The 17,655-nt window shown below is 39.7% G+C and overlaps 1 protein-coding gene across 1 annotated transcript in view; it reads right to left on the bottom strand.

Moving 5' to 3' along the window:
• Nucleotides 1–549: 549 nt before the first annotated feature.
• Nucleotides 550–17,655, bottom strand: part of LOC142988006 (uncharacterized) — a 28,006-nt gene continuing 10,900 nt past the window's right edge. Inside the window, exons 3-16 of the mRNA XM_076137002.1 lie at nucleotides 12,403–12,457; nucleotides 10,963–11,313; nucleotides 6,009–6,326; nucleotides 5,631–5,924; nucleotides 5,235–5,546; nucleotides 4,839–5,123; nucleotides 4,339–4,638; nucleotides 2,651–2,962; nucleotides 2,255–2,539; nucleotides 1,746–2,072; nucleotides 1,336–1,650; nucleotides 974–1,261; nucleotides 701–855; nucleotides 550–625 (exon numbers count right to left, since the gene is read on the bottom strand). Of these exons, the coding sequence (XP_075993117.1) occupies nucleotides 617–625; nucleotides 701–855; nucleotides 974–1,261; nucleotides 1,336–1,650; nucleotides 1,746–2,072; nucleotides 2,255–2,539; nucleotides 2,651–2,962; nucleotides 4,339–4,638; nucleotides 4,839–5,123; nucleotides 5,235–5,546; nucleotides 5,631–5,924; nucleotides 6,009–6,326; nucleotides 10,963–11,313; nucleotides 12,403–12,457 (3,606 nt within the window). The 3' untranslated portion in view covers nucleotides 550–616. The remainder of the gene's footprint in view (nucleotides 626–700; nucleotides 856–973; nucleotides 1,262–1,335; nucleotides 1,651–1,745; nucleotides 2,073–2,254; nucleotides 2,540–2,650; nucleotides 2,963–4,338; nucleotides 4,639–4,838; nucleotides 5,124–5,234; nucleotides 5,547–5,630; nucleotides 5,925–6,008; nucleotides 6,327–10,962; nucleotides 11,314–12,402; nucleotides 12,458–17,655) is intronic.

The raw sequence follows: 17,655 nt of genomic DNA, 5'->3' as shown, positions 1-17,655 counted from the left end.
CCAATGGTTAGCCTGGATGAGCTAAGTGTCATCCCTCCTAGATGTGAATTCCTTCAAAGCCGCAAGCTACACAGCTCTTACTCACAGTGAGTGTGCATATATGTAAACTATTGAAAATGGAGCACACAGATATCTCTCATGTCATGGGGATGTACCTTAATCTTGACATGTAAAAGTCCTCTTAAGACCTAACAGCACTGGCAAGCTGCAGCTCATGACGAGCATTTCATCTGGGAAATGTCAAATCACTACTGCTTCATGTAGAGCTATAGCTCACTCTTCTGGACAGTTTGAGTAACACAGAAAATGTTGGTACTGTGCCAGTGCACACAATGATTTGCATAAGTAACTTTAAAACAACAGACATGGAGTTTTGTGTCATAATGCATTTAATCACTGTATTCAAGAAGGCAGAAATGTGCTATTTTTCTCCAAAACTTTCTCCCGTTATGATGAAAAAAAAACACACACAAAATAACATGAAAAAACTAAACACAACTCAATATGTGAAGTGTGACAAAAATGCCAGGATTCTTTTGTTAAACCATGTGCCCTAAAAAATAAAAATCCATATCAGGGCCAGGAAATAGTGATCATCATCCCTCTGTGCTCCTCATCATTTGGTCTGAAATGAAAAAATCAGAAAATCAGACGGGATCTGTTGGACGGTTTTATATTCAAATTGAACTGTCAATCTCACCTTGATGAGCGTGACTAAGACATTATAGATGATGGACACAAGGAAAAGGAAGAGGACTGTGAAAACCATATACGTGTACACATTCTCCTCCTCCAAGTCCCGGTTGACATCAGCATGCACGTTGTAATCAAAGACAGCACTTGTCTCTGGGATCACTGTTAAAGAATCATGTTGAGAGATGTCTGTTAAGTATGATCAACATTGACTTTGCTACAGTACAAGCTAGATAGTTGCATGGGAGTAAACCATTTCAATTTATGGAGCAACTGACACCTGGTTTAGATATATTCAGGGCTATGGTGACAGTAGTGTGTGTCACGATGCAGTTGTAGACCACCCCAGATGCCCAAATGCCTGGGTCCAGACGAAGCCGGCTTTGGATGCTGAACTTTCCCTTTGGCCCTTGGTGGGGTTCACTGGTGTTATAGTCCAACAGCTCTGTGGTGTCATCCAGAAACCAGGTAATGTTGATGTTTGCGGGGCTGAAGCCAAACACCAGGCACATCAGCTCACCAGCGCCATGGAACAAGGTTGCAGAAGGTTGCGACGGGGTTACTGCAGCTGGGAATACACACATTGGTATGAATTGATGCTGGGGAGCTTCACGTTACTACAGCTATTGACTCTTTACTCACCAAAAATATCTGTTATTGTTCTTTTGAGAGGAATTTCAGATGATTCATGTTCAACAACACAAGAATACGATTCCTGCTCCTCTGTCCTGGATGCGTTGAGTCGACTGCTCAGTGAATAAGTGCTGCTCCCTGTGTATTTCCACGTAGGGCTGTTGGTGTAGTGAGATAAGGGTAGCTTGTCTCCCTCTCTCTCCCAGTACACTATGACATTGGATGGGAAAAATCCCGTAACCATACAAACCACTGTGAGCATGTTTGATGTTGTCAACTCAGACATTGTCGGCTGAATTATCTTCAGCATTGGTGGATGTAGGGCTTTAGAAAAAAAGAATGCACAATATTGACAGGGTTTACATTTTGCTGGGACAGAATTAACAATAACATTCTTATGCAAGTTTTTGGGATCCTACCTGTGCTTCTGCTTACACGGTCCTCGTAGACCTTATTGGAACATTTGTGCTTTCCTTCACAAGACACTTCTTTGTATGAATTCCAGGCCCTTGTTGATACATTGAGGAAGCTCAACAAAGTCTCTGTTCCATTGCTGTGACTGACGGGTGACATTGTAAGGACATTCAGTTGAGATTCTTTCCCCCCTATTTTCCAGGTGATCAAGAAATCGGAGAGACTCGGACCAACCAAAAGACAAGAGATATTCATCTGTCCACTGTTCTGGAGCTCTTGAAGGGTCGGTCCCTGAACATACACACCAACTATATGGGATGATGGTGGTGTAACTGAAAAACAGAATGTGATGGTAAACTTTTTATGGCACTTTTGTAGTGGATAAAATACCAATGTTTGACTCCACCTGAAGTTTATTGTTATGGCGGTTGAATGTTTCTTTCATACTACTTTATTTTACCTGCTTCCATTTGGCAGTGGGTTGAGACTGTTATTGTGTTAAGTTTCACTTTACCTGAACAGACGCTGATGTTCTTTGTTTCCTTTTTGATCCCTGACCGGTCAGAAACCTCACATGTGAAGACCTTCCCTGTTTTCCACTCTGTTTGAGGGACAGGAAGTTGACTTCTTATTCCCACACGTCCATTTGCACCCATGCTGATGTCACTGGTTGATGCAGGTGTTTGTGGAGACCAAGAATTCCATTTAATTTGAGGGTTGAAGCCCCATGCAGAGCATAGGAGTGTCTGTGGTTGTGTTTCTTCACTGGGGACAAGAGAGAGCTCCATTGATGGGTCCTCTAAATATATTGAAAAACATATATCAATCAAATGGTCCAATTAAAAGGAATAAAGAGGGAACTAAAATCTGCAAATCAACCGTTTAATGGAAGAACAGTAGCTGTGCTCACCAAATATACCCCCAATGGAGTTGGACTTCCAGCTGTTGGAGAAGCCTTGATTCACTTTGCATGTGAAAGTTTTCCCATCATTCCAGTAAAGCTCAGGGACAGGGAAGTGTCTTGTGACTGAATGGTGGCCTGGGGCTTCCGGGAGTTCAACAAACAGTTTTTCAGAGATGTCAACCCCGTTGGCCTGAAACGTGACATAAAGGTAGCTGGAGGAGAGCTGTGTGATGTCACACGCCAGCACAAACCTGTCTCTCTTCTGTACATCTGGCAACAATCTCCTGATGGCCACAGATGGAGTTGAAAGTGAAGGACCTGGGTGAGAACCAAAACATTATGTTTTTTCATATATTTCATTGGAACGCCACGGCTGATTTGAGTGCTGCACAGTCCTCTTACCTGTAATATTCACAGACTCCTCTTTGGTTTGGAAGCAGCTGTGTTCAGCTCTGCAAGATACATGCTTGAGGGTTTTCCAGCCTTCTAAGGAAACTGTCAGATTGCTGATGATATGAGATGTGTTTCTGGCCCGGTTCACGTTCCTGGGTGTAGACGGTGCATCGATCTTCCAGGTCACTGTGGCATCAAAGACAGTGTTGACCAAGCATGTCGCTTTCACCTCAGACCCTGCCAGCATTACTGTCTTGAAGCTGGGGAGCTCCACATGAATGGAGGGAGAAGTCTCTGAATGAGTTGTTACTGGAACCACAGAAGAAGAATTATTTATAGCAGGATGCAAGACATAATCTTGAGTAGATTGCAATTTTACTAACAAAATATTTTCCATAGAATAAGACCATGACCCACTTAAGACTTTTCAATTACATGCTTTTGATAAGAGCCATTGCTTCTATTTGGCAGTGGGTTGAGACTGTTATTGTGTTATGTTTTCACTTTACCTGAACAGACGCTGATGTTCTTTGTTTCCTTTTTGATCCCTGACCGGTCAGAAACCTCACATGTGAAGACCTTCCCTGTTTTCCACTCTGTTTGAGGGACAGGAAGTTGACTTCTTATTCCCACACGTCCATTTGCACCCATGCTGATGTCACTGGTTGATGCAGGTGTTTGTGGAGACCAAGAATTCCATTTAATTTGAGGGTTGAAGCCCCATGCAGAGCATAGGAGTGTCTGTGGTTGTGTTTCTTCACTGGGGACAAGAGAGAGCTCCATTGATGGGTCCTCTAAATATATTGAAAAACATATATCAATCAAATGGTCCAATTATAAGGAATAAAGAGGGAACTTGCATCTGCAAATCAACCGTTTAATGGAAGAACAGTAGCTGTGCTCACCAAATATACCCCCAATGGAGTTGGACTTCCAGCTGTTGGATAAGCCTTGGTTCACTTTGCATGTGAAAGTTTTCCCATCATTCCAGTAAAGCTCAGGGACAGGGAAGTGTCTTGTGACTGAATGGTGGCCTGGGGCTTCCGGGAGTTCAACAAACAGTTTTTCAGAGATGTCAACCCCGTTGGCCTGAAACGTGACATAAAGGTCGCTGGAGGAGAGCTGTGTGATGTCACACGCCAGCACAAACCTGTCTCTCTTCTTTACATCTGGCAACAATCTCCTGATGGCCACAGATGGAGTTGAAAGTGAAGGACCTGGGTGAGAACCAAAACATTATGTTTTTTCATATATTTCATTGGAACGCCACAGCTGATTTGAGTGCTGCACAGTCCTCTTACCTGTAATATTCACAGGCTCCTCTTTGGTTTGGAAGCAGCTGTGTTTAGCGCTGCAAGATACATGCTTGAGGGTTTTCCACTTTTTTAAGGGAACTGTCAGATTGCTGATGATATGAGATGTGTTTCTGGCCTGGCTCACTTTCTTGGGTGTAGACCGTCCATCCATCTTCCAGGTCACTGTGGCATCAAAGACAGTGTTGACCAAGCATGTTGCCTTCACCTCAGACCCTGCAAGCATTACTGTCTTGAAGCTGGGGAGCTCCACATGAATGGAGGGAGAAGTCTCTGAATGAGTTGTTACTGGAACCACAGAAGAAGAATTATTTATAGCAGGATGCAAGACATAATCTTGAGTAGATTGCAATTTTACTAACAAAATATTTTTCATAGAATAAGACCATGACCCACTTAAGACTTTTCAATTACAAGCTTTTGATAAGAGCCATTGCTTCTATTTGGCAGTGGGTTGAGACTGTTATTGTGTTATGTTTTCACTTTACCTGAACAGACGCTGATGTTCTTTGTTTCCTTTTTGATCCCTGACCAGTCAGAAACCTCACATGTGAAGACCTTCCCTGTTTTCCACTCTGTTTGAGGGACAGGAAGTTGACTTCTTATTCCCACACGTCCATTTGCACCCATGCTGATGTCACTGGTTGATGCAGGTGTTTGTGGAGACACAGAATTCCATTTAATTTGAGGGTTGAAGCCCCATGCAGAGCATAGGAGTGTCTGTGGTTGTGTTTCTTCACTTGGGACCAGAGAGAGCTCCATTGATGGGTCCTCTAAATATATTGAAAAACATATATCAATCAAATGGTCCAATTATAAGGAATAAAGAGGGAACTTGCATCTGCAAATCAACCGTTTAATGGAAGAACAGTAGCTGTGCTCACCAAATATACCCCCAATGGAGTTGGACTTCCAGCTGTTGGAGAAGCCTTGATTCACTTTGCATGTGAAAGTTTTCCCATCATTCCAGTAAAGCTCAGGGACAGGGAAGTGTCTTGTGACTGAATGGTGGCCTGGGGCTTCCGGGAGTTCAACAAACAGTTTTTCAGAGATGTCAACCCCGTTGGCCTGAAACGTGACATAAAGGTCGCTGGAGGAGAGCTGTGTGATGTCACACGCCAGCACAAACCTGTCTCTCTTCTGTACATCTGGCAACAATCTCCTGATGGCCACAGATGGAGTTGAAAGTGAAGGACCTGGGTGAGAACCAAAACATTATGTTTTTTCATATATTTCATTGGAACGCCACGGCTGATTTGAGTGCTGCACAGTCCTCTTACCTGTAATATTCACAGACTCCTCTTTGGTTTGGAAGCAGCTGTGTTCAGCTCTGCAAGATACATGCTTGAGGGTTTTCCACTTTTGTAAGGGAACTGTCAGTTTGCTGATGATATGAGATGTGTTTCTGGCCTGGCTCACGTTGCTGGGTGTAGACGCTACATCCATCTTCCAGGTCACTGTGGCATCAAAGACAGTGTTGACCAAGCATGTTGCTGTCACCTCAGACCCTGCCAGCATTACTGTCTTGAAGCTGGGGAGCTCCACATGAATGGTTGGAGGGGAGTTTCCGTGAACTGTCACATAAAATAGTTCTGGTCAAAAACGTTACTCACTCTGATGGAGGCATTTCACGCTTTTACTGTGATACATTCACTTACCTGTACAAATGCTCATTGATGCATCGGATTCCCTGTTGCCATGGTTGGACTTGCATGTATACGCTGAGCCTTCTGTCCACTTCTTCATGTCCGGCTCAATCTGACTGGTTACACTGAAGGTTTTCCCCACCTCCTGCACACTCTGCAGCCTTCTTTGGATTGGCACAATGTTTAGAGTACTTTTGTCCACTTCCCATTCCACATTGAGTTCTCCCGGAAAGAAGTCACTTAGCGTGCAGATGAGTTTGACTGTTGAGGCCCCAAATTCACCTTCCCACACAGGGTAGAGTGTGATGTTTGGAGAGACAACCCGTAGCACTGAGGTAAGAACACAGGTTATTTTTTAACAATTAGTTTATTGTCCAAGCTCTCTCAGGACATTTTAGAAATGTACATCATTCAATCAGAAATGTAGATGTACATACCTTAAGTGATTGATCAAGGAACAACTATACAGTCTCAAATCTAGGTGCCTTATTCTTTTATTTAGACTAGATGGCAGACTTGTACTTTTACAGTTTCAGGTGGAAATGTAGCTGGAAGTCTGTTGCACAGATGTTGCAGAATGACAGAGCAGAGTGATCAGTGCGTGCAGCAAGCAGAAGCATTGGGTAACACCCAGAACACAAAAAGTCTCCGAAAAACAGAAGTGAAACATGACACTGAGCAACGGTGCATCACATACAGCAGGTGTGAGGTGTGGTTATGCCAGTAAGAGAAATATACTATACATTTGAATATCTCACAACTGTTTACATATGTTATCATTCAAATCCTTTTTACATGATAACTCGTGACTTTGATACAGGTTTCAGTTCTCATGGCTATTAATAATAGAGTTAAGAACCAACAGAGTATTTGCATATTGAATTGAACATGGTCTGTTGATTTCCAGATGCTGACCAGCTCAGAGACGTATGATAAAACATAATTATGAAGTAAAAAAATATGATACATAATTAAAGGTTTTAAAGGGGAAAGTGAGTAACAAACATGTTATAATTGATCATTCAAACTCAAAGATAAAATGGCTAAAGCAAGAACATGAAAAGTGTAATGGACATCATATTTTTAGAAATAGAAACACATTTTTAAATGCTATCTTTAGTTAAATGTTTATTTAGGTAGTAATGCTAATCTAAGTAAACCTGAACAAGACAGTGAGAACAATAACAAAGTATAAGAGGACGTCAATGTGGAAATGTTTTTAAACAGAAAGTTAATTTCTTTTCATTTGACCTGAAAAGAAAAACAAAACAAAAAAGTCTGAGTGCACAAACAATATAAACAAAAACACATACATTCTAATTCTATTTGAGCTTAATGCACATCATATACTGTATACAGATCATAGCTGCATCATGAAATGGAGGGAAACCCTCATGTGGGATCCATCTGGTTTGACCTGATTATACATCTCAAGGTTGAAATAAATCAATACATTGTTGCATGAACAACTCAAAACACTGAAAAATGTATAGATATATGCTAAACATATGATCAGTAAAATTTCAGAAAAAATAATGCTTTTGATAATATAATGTAACACTAAATTACATTATGATAATATAATAACTGTTCACAACTATGCACAACTATGTGTACAGCATATTTGTCATTATTGTCAGCACTATGCGATATGTATTTTGCCAACTTGATTTTAAGTCATTAAAAAATAAAATCATACCTTGAAAGCAGTGGTTCCAATGCTGTACAACAGAGTGATGAGGAAGAGGAGGATGAAGATGAGGCCTGTGATCTCCATGCTGTCTTCATATGCTGTCAGGTCTTTGCTTAATTGGCTGTCAGTCACAATCAGGTAATCTGGATCTATTTAGTATTAAGTCAGAGAGCTTCAGTTATTGCTTTTATGTAAGTGGCCATTCACAACAAGTTCTGGGTGTGTTTTGAAAATAATCACAAAGCTTTTTGGGCTGTGGCGTTTGTCTCTACAGGGGTCAGAATGCATTATGCCACATAGTTCATGGCTTCTTGGCAGTAATGAATATAAAAGTACTGCATGCTTGTTCTGAAATTAAAGTCACACTTAAGTCAATAGAAGGAGTTTTGGACAAGAGGGAGGATGAGAACCGAACTGAGATCCCAACCCCTTAAAAAACATAATTCTAGGTTCAGCTTTTTCTGCTGCCTCCAGCAGAACAAAGTAAGAGTGATATGGTGACCCTGACTTGCTAAATACAAGACTTCTACCCAGTTGTTGTAAAATTGACTTATTGCCGAATCTCCTTGAGCTCTCGTTTCGCATCATTAGGATAAATACTGGCTTGCAAAAGATTGGAGACCTAATTTCATGCCAAGTTATTGTGACTTGACACTTTTGTATCAAATCTAATAGTCAAGACCTATTTTGGACACCGTAGCAGTTACAATCATCCTGATTTGTTTCTGAAAGACCCCACAGGGATGCACGACTTGGACCCAGTAGAGGAACACAAGCAGACAAAGACGAGGCACAAACATTGATGGTGCACGGCTATATTTAGTTGGATTGAATGTTAATCTTAAAAGTAGTTGGGTGGATTAAATGTGAGAAAGTTTATGCCCTGCTATTTTCACTACACCCTGAAGCATATGTTTGATTGGAATACCTTGGCTTGAGGCTAATATAGATGAGCACAGCTGCACTTAAACACATAGACTGCACGAGACGTACATCAACAGTTACAACAGAGTTACAAAGTGATTTTTTTTTATTTTGATTTTGAATTTGCATTTAAAACACAAACAGCACATCATATCACACAAGCAACAAACATTAAACAACAAACAGCAGTAGACACAGCAAGACACCACAACATCTACTGGGCCTAGCACGTTTGAGGGACGTTCATGTTGAGGTTGACCAGGTTGACATTCTCACGTGATCTCTCAGCCATGGACCTCATAATGACGCCAGTTGAGTCCAAAATGGATTCGTGGTAAACTACACAGTTATATACCACATCATTATCTACCCAGTCCTCACGGCTGAGGGTTAACTGGCCATAGACAGAATAGGAGTCATTATTTTCTACAGGGATTGTGGTGGAGAATGTGCCCGCCTCTGCAGGCTTATCATCAATAAGCCAAGACACCGCAATCTGCTGTGGGTAGAAGTCTTTCACATAGCAAGTCAGGGTCACCATATTGCTTTTACGTTGTTCTACTGGAGGCAGCAGAAACACTGACGGACGCTGAAACTTTCCTCCTGCAATCAGGAAAGAACAATTAGGCCTTTATGCTGCAAACCTTCCCAGACATTTCTGCTTCAAACTACATTGATAATGACAATTTCTTACCTCTCTGCTTTTGATAAACTGTCTCAATTGGTGTCAGCAACTGTGAATGGTGTACATAACAGATTCTCTTCAATCCATCGGCCCAAGTTTCATAAGGGATTTCAAGAGAGAGGCTGAGTGATTTCTTTCCATTTTTTTTCATTGTTTTAAGCTTTTTCCCGTTCTCATCCTCCCAGATAATCTCGTTCAAATGGTCTGGATTTGACTTCAGTGTGACTTTGCACACCACGTTTGCTGTTTTGTTTAGAAACAATGTAGCAAGTGAAGGGGGGATGATCTCTACTTTCACCAAATCATCAGAGGGAGGCTCAATGGAAGGATCTGTCGGGTGAAGGATCAGTGATGTTTCATTGGGTTGTAATTAACTTACATTAACCAAAAAAAAGAAAAACAGGTCTACTCACCACTTCCACACTTCTTGCTCCAAGTTGCATTCCACGTTTGAGGACCTTCTGCATTTTCCCCGTTAAACTCGCATGTAAACACGCCGTCAGTCTCATTGGTCAGAAGAAAACTTGCTGCACTGTACACTTTGTTTCCATTGTGATACTCTGTTTCACCAGCAGGTGTTTTGATCTCATTATTGTCTTTCTGGATTTCCGTTCCATCTCTCAGCCATTTGATGTCATAATCTTTAGGTGAAAACTCTTTGGCAAAGCAGGAGAAGGTCCTTCCAGTCTCCTCATCAGAGGAGGCCAACACTTCAAGAGTTGGCGCCTTAAAAAACGGCACTGAAAAACAAACATATACACAAATATATGTATGCAGAAGCAGGGAATAATATATATGAAGAAGCAACGTGAACTATACCCTACAATGTTGTATTATTAGGTTATAATTTTCCAGGGAACTTGCATGTACAAATGCACACACTTGATGCGAACATGAAAGCTATTTGCTAAAGTCTGCAGAGGTGTCCAAAGGGAAAACAAACTAAAACGACTGAGCCCTTCATGCTTGCTTCTGCATATACATTGATTGTAGAGGCAACAGATTGAACCTTACAGGCTTTAACAGTGAATTATCATCGACAGATCAAGTGAAAGCAGTCAGCGAGGGGAAAGAACAGGGATTATGCAGATGGAGGGAAAAAAGCGGAACATTAACAAACCGCTAAAATAGGTGAAAAGAACATATATGAGTGTGAGAAAGTCAATGAGCATGAACAAACTTCAGCCTTTTCCTTCCACCTTCCTGTCTGGCACACAATTATAACTATTACAACTATCCATGGATCCATTTACATTAGTTTACAAACAAAATAGAATTATTGTTGGATCAGCAAAAGCAGCACAACTAGTTAATTTTGCTTACATATCTGGAATCAAAGTTTTCCAGACAAATGATCCTTATTGCTAATGGATTTAGTTATTCCCGTTTTACCAATCAAACGATGTTAGGTTGAAATTGTAAAAATAAATAGAACAGTACAGTACAGTGTGACTGATAGGACTTGGAATGCACAATAACAAACAGTCACTTTTGAATTCCGCCCCAATAAACTAGGATTAATCAATTTAGTACAAATAAATATAAGCCAAGATATAGAGATTAGCTTTACGTAAAGATATAAAGGGGCAAATGGATGTAGTATATATCAGTTAAATGACAAATTATTATTCCTATTATTTATGTTGATAGTTTTAGAGTCTTACCGGGTGGTGGTGGTGTTGGTGGTGGTGTTGGTGGTGGTGTTGGTGGTGGTGTTGGTGATATCTGGGCAACAGTAGGATCTCCTCCTGGCAGTGTCGCAGAACATTTAAAAACGTTCGCGGTCGCGGTCCATTCTGCACGATTCACAGTGATCTTGGACACTCCGGTGAAAAAGTTGTTTTTCTGCACCGAAGGATATTGAACAAAGTCAGGCAGGTTGTTTCCATTTTGGGTCCATTGGAAGGTCAGTGCGGACGGTGAGAATCCGGTGGCAAAGCAGCCGAGAGTGACCGTGGGCTCAGACCCAGAACGACATGATATCAGTGGAAACACAGTCGGTGCTCTTGGTGTGCCTGAGAGAAGACAAGCAAACATGTGGCATTAAGATAATGAAGCAAAAATTAACCTCAACATCAATTTTAATTCAAAGATCGCAGAAAACCAACAGTCACGTTTAAACTTTGTGTTGCCCTATTCTTCATGACCTTCCTGATAATTAATCATATTTCATTTAGAGTAAGTTAGACAAAAAAACAAATTCAGCATTTCCCTCAAATATGAGGATGATATTAATGTCATTGATAGTCGATGATCATGGCAGCATTAATGTCACCCATATCATTTTATCCCCCTGAATATTACCGAATAAACTGTATATATAAGAAACTTTGCAATAATACAGCAATTATTTACAAGGACAAATCGATTCTTACCTGATGTCACAGTTACTGTTGTACCTTTGCCCCAGTAACCAAAAGTACCGTAGTACCACAGTGCCAAATCTACTACTACCAGTTAGTATGTAAGGTCACTTTTGCTGAATAGTCAGTATAAAAACTCTGTCTTTACACTAACATGGTATTTCGTCATTAGATAGACAACTTGAATAAAAAAAGCCATGAAATACATTTCACACAGCAGTTTTCGACACAGTGAGTAATACTGAGAAATAAAACTCTAAACATGGCGATGCCCAGTGTGAAACATGTGCCGCTGTAGACTCTAATGTATAAATATTAATCAAACTCTTACCTGATGATACTGTTACTGTCGTGCCTTTCCCCCAATAGTCAAAAGCCCAGTTATCACAGTTGTGGAATGTTATCTACACTGTTCACAAAAACTATCCTCCCATCATGTATAGCACATTTGTACACTAAAGGTAATGTCATTTTCTAAAAATCACAATAACATTTTAATAATGTGATTACATTATTAACAGTCTCACAAATTATGTATTACTGCATTAAAAAACCTGCATCCACAAACCCACACAGGGCGTTGTATTGCTTTTATCTTGCTTTGGCTTACCTGTTTGGTTATCTGGATGAAATGAAATCATTTCAACCAACAAACTATTTTGCCGGGTTATCATGACACTCAAAGCATCACAATTGGTATTTCAATTCAAACATTTGGACACACTAAAATGAAGGGCTTACCTGATGTGACAGTCACCATTGTGCCTTTTCCCCAGTAGTCAAAGTAGTAATCACACTAACAGATTTAATAGCGCTTTAGCGCAAAAACATAGTCCAATTTGAATCACCGAATGAAATGATTCAATACATTATACGCCTAACACTTTCCCTGATCTACATTTGTAGTTTTCTGTATTCATCCTATTTAAAGGAAGGCTGCGATATACATCAACATAATGACAATTAAAATTGAAAAACAATATATCTTGACTTGACATTGATTCTAATATTACTTACCAGAAGTTACGGTGACTTGTGTTCCTTTCCCCCAGTAGTCAAAGTAGTGACAGTGATGTCAAGTTATCTGTGTGTAATACAAATACCAAAACATAATTTAAATCAATAAAGACAAACGTTTTTCACTGACAAAGCCCCTCTTTATTAACCATATCCCATGGGATGTTCATTTCCTGTGGTCTGGGTTACATAAAATTAAGTGTGTTTGCTAACAGTTGGTGAAAACTTCCTCTTTTTCAAACATTCCTGCCAACTCTATTTCCTGCAGCATGTTCATACCACCAAACATACCAATGACAGAAAGAGGAGTGAATGACTATGGAGTTGAGATATGTACAATTCTTGCATTTTCAGAAAATGGCTTTTAGTATATTTAGGAAATCCTTCCAGACCATCGGTGAACTACCATACAAGTAGTAAGCTATTATAAGCTTTACATGCAAATGTGTTTGAAAATACAACAATGGGAAAAAAAAAATAATAATAACAGAGTATGTGTTAGTCTTTATAGTACTATTTTGAAATTGTACACATGTACGAGTATTTGCTGGATCATGGGAGTGGAATGAATCCTCCTAGTTTGACTTCTAAAGGAATGCATGTGGATGTCCTCTGTAGGGGACATGAATCAATCATCTTCATTTCAAAAACCGAAATTGGCTACAATATTGAAACCTGTGGAGAGGACATCCAGGGCATTTCAGTAATATCTCACTTGTTGGGATTTGTGACCAAATCAACTCACTCTCTTCAAATTGGCAGATATGGTGTTTCTAAAGGCGGCCACGGGGACAGTAATCTCTATGAAAAAGGAAGGCAGCTACAGAAATGGTCATCAGAAAACGTTTGCAACAGTAACATAGGACGAGTGAAATGATTGCATATGATTAGCTACGATCAGATGTTAGGCCTGAACTGGGAAATGGACACAATGCTCAGATTTGTTGAACTGTGTGCCATTAACAGCTGAATCCAGTACAGATCAGACAATCAAGTTCTGGGAGACTTAAGGAAGACACCCATGAACATGATTGTCCAGGAACAATCTGATTGAAGTCCTCAAAGTCATGTGGGGAGCACTGATGATGAAAAAACAAATTCATTCACGGTCAAAAAGTTCTCATTCTTCTCCCAGGTGCACAATTCATACTCTAGGATAGATTATTTTCCTAAAGACAACTCTCTCAAATCCTGTGTCGCTTCCTCTGATTACCTAAGCATCCGAATATCTGACCATGCACCCTGGATTATTACATATCCAACTGTCTACATACAAATCCTCCCCTCCCGTGTGGAGGTTTAACTCATTACTGCTGGCAGATAACAATCTCCGATTCCATTGATGACTTTCTTTTGTTTAGTGAAAACGACTCTACTTCATACTCATTGCTCTGGGAGTCGCTGAAAGACTTAGAGGTCAAATTATTTCCTACTCTTCTCACTCCAGTAAAAAACACAACAGCAAGGTCAAAAAACTCTCTGCTACCATCACCTCCCTCAACCAAGAGTGCGCATCGGATCCCTCCCCAGAACCTTTCAAGAAACGCCTTAACCTTCAGACCGAATTTGATCTTATATCCACCAAGGATACCGAGCGCCTACTACTACAAACCCGTGCTACTTACTACGAACATGGCAATAAACCCAGTCGTCTATTGGCACATCAGTTAAAAAGACAATCCACCTCCCGTCTGACACCCAAGATCCGTACTGAAACGAACACCCCCACTACTGACCCCGTGGAAATAAACACCACATGTAAATCATTCTACTCCTCCCTTTACAAGTCCGAATTTCCTTCAGACATCACAGAGATGAATCAGTTCCTTGCCAACCTCAATTTCTCAAACATCAAATCCGACATTGCGATAGCACTGGATTCTTCAATTTCTCTTGAAGAATTACACTCCGCAATCAGAGCCATGCAATCCAACAAAGCCCCAGGCCCCGATGGATTTCTCGTAGAGTTTTTCAGGAAATTCAGTACTAAACCTGCACCCCTACTCCTTGCAATGTTTAATGAATCTCTAGAGAAAGGCACCCTTCCGCCCACCTTGGGTCAAGCTTCAATAGCTCTCAAGTATCATAATCTAACCATCAAATAATATAGTCTAGGTCAAATAATACATTTGACAAACAAACCAAATATGTTTTATTTTAAGATGGAAATTTTAATACTAGATATCCTGATTTTATTACTTGATTTGGGCATTTATCATTGGATGCCTGCCAACATTCAATATTCAAAGTGGCCTTCTTCCTTCAGTGTGGCATTCTTTGTGTGCACCTGTCAGTCAGAAGTGTTACAACCACAACGACACCCGTGCCTCACCCACAGGTAAGGTCGGAAACTTGGGGCTGAGTCTGACACTAGAAATGTGTTAGTTTGGGGAAGCAAAGTGTGTGAAATGTTTTCTGATTGAATTTGAAGGTGCAACTTCTGTATATCAGTCTGCAGGCTTTATACGTAATTGGCAATCACGACATTGTTGATTCGTCAAGAAAGCTGCATCAACTGAAGAATGCCACACTGAACGACGAATGCCACATCAAATAATGAATGTTGGTATAAAAAATGTAATGGTATGAAAAAATGTAACTGGGCACGAAAAGCAAAAGAAAGACAGAAGAGACAAAAATGGGGCTGGGGGGTGCAGTTGGAATGGCAGAGACATGGGGGTCGGGACCCCCACCCATTTTAATTAGTTTTAGGGATAGAGTCAGCAAGCTTAAGAGCCTGAAAGCGTTACAACAGCTGAGCAAAGGTTTGTCCAACAACAGTAGAGGATGGTATCATTTACATTAAAGTTATGCATTTGTAATTGTAGAGTAAATGTTATTGATAGATAACGAGAATTGAGAGCGGACCTAAACAGGAGCTTTGTGCGACATCTTAATTACATGTTTAGGCGTCAAAGGACTCTTACCACTCTTACTACATTTTATCTCCCAAAGGAACTAGTTTTTTCAGTAGACTGATTCAGTGCAAACAATTCATTTATGTGTACCGGACAAACATCTTTTCTAATATAATTGTTTGAGTGAGTAATTCCAGAGCTTTTCTGCAGCATGAAATTTGCCACTGGTGTGAGAGCCTTTGGCCGTCACATTTAGTTAATAGGTTCCAGTCTGTGGTTTCAGTTTGTTAACTGGATGCGGAAGCACCTGTTGTGGTGAAGTTTCCTGTGTGTTATATACATATTACCCATGAAGGATGTTGATTGCCAAAAGTTCAAAATGTGTACAGTTCTGAAAAATACCCCCAGATACTTTTTGAGTACAAAGGAGGAAGCTCACAAAAGCCAACAGAGGTTTTTGTCATGCCATGTATCACTATGCCAGTTCCCGTATACACAGTGACACATCCTCATACAAAAACCTCTGACCTTCTCTTTTAATGTTGATGTGTGGCAACGTTTTCTTTTCTTCAGCAGGCTCATTTATTTTGTTACTTTGTTCCACAATAAAAGTCATCATAATAAATGTAATATTACTCTAGTTAAGCAAAAACAATAAAAATGCAACTTTCAACTTTTGACACTTTTCTATCTATAATTTTAATTATAATTTTATAATTTTATTATTTATTATTACTATTTTATGTGTATAATATAATATAATCATAACACAAACCCTCTACACTCTCCTGGAATCTGAGGCATTAAAATTCAATTTCCTCACACATTTTTTGCCCCTTTGGATGACCTTACCTAAGAGGGTGATCATCTTTAGTTATTTAGAGAAGTGCAAGTAGTGGTGGTCTCTGTTAAACAACAAATGATCCCGTCATTTCTTCTGTGGAAAAAGCTCATATTGCGCATCAACAAGTGGATTGATTGCACATTAATAGAGACATAACTTTCAAGGATTGGGACGAGTGTTGTAATATAATATATGTAATATTATTTTCCCATTAAATCACTGTTATGATATTACTTTTCACACTTATGGGTAGTTGCTAACTGGATTTTGTTAACTTTGTGCTCAATTACAGTAAAGTTGATGAACTGATTCCTATCTTATTCATTTTTAAATGTAATACATGTGCTTGATAATGCACTCTATGTGAAATCGTTTTAAATGTGTCACAAATTCTGCATGGACTCACTGTCGCTACATTTTACCTGTTAATCAGACAAAAGACAAAAGTCCATCAGTGTAGTGAATCTAATCATCCAACTGACCTCTACTAACATAAAACATACCCCCGGATTCTTTTTGAGTACAAAGGAGGAAACTCATTAAAGTCAACAGGTTTTTGTCATGCCATGTATCACTGTGGTACCCATAGTATGCACAGTGACACATCCTCATACAAAAACCTTTGGCCTCCTCTTGAATCCTCGAATGTTGATGTGTGGCAACGTTTTCTTTTTTCAGCAGGGTAAATTATTTTGTAGTACCTTTGTTCCACAATAAAAGTCATCATACTAAATGTAATATGACTCTAGTTAAGGAAATTAAAAATAAAATGCAATTTTCAACTTTTGACACTTCTTGTATAACTACAGGTTAAATTCTGCATTATTAAACCTAAGCAACTATTGTCATGTAATAATAAACTATTATCTACTAACATTTCTTCTTTGGAAGAAGCTCATATTGCGCATCAACAACTTTCAAGAATTAGACCTAGTGTTGATTTGCATTCTAAAACACTTCAGAGAGGTTTTGATCACTGTGTGAAGCACTGTGGGTCCCCGTGTACACAGTGAAACAAAGCACTGCCAAAACCTGCTGCACACTCACAACAGTGCCACCATCATTCATCCTTTCATTCACATGCATTTACATGTAGTTACTGTAAAACTGAATATTATCATCAAAGACAGCATCTTTTGTTTTATTTGTAGTTTTGTTTGTTTGAAGGAACATTTTATTGTTTTTCAATTACACAAATACATTTTTGTTTTACAAATACATTTGCCCTAAAAAGGAAATCACATGAGGCAACATTTAGAGTTTGTTCATTGCTTA

This window comes from Genypterus blacodes, unplaced genomic scaffold, assembly GCF_046128005.1.
Source record: "Genypterus blacodes isolate CSIRO-AG114 ecotype Tasmania unplaced genomic scaffold, CSIRO-AGI_Gbla_v1 ptg000291l_1, whole genome shotgun sequence".
In the NCBI taxonomy this organism is placed as follows: Eukaryota; Metazoa; Chordata; class Actinopteri; order Ophidiiformes; family Ophidiidae; genus Genypterus; species Genypterus blacodes.
The sequence above is the reverse complement of the archived record's forward strand: the minus strand, read 5'-3'. Positions and strand labels throughout refer to the sequence as shown.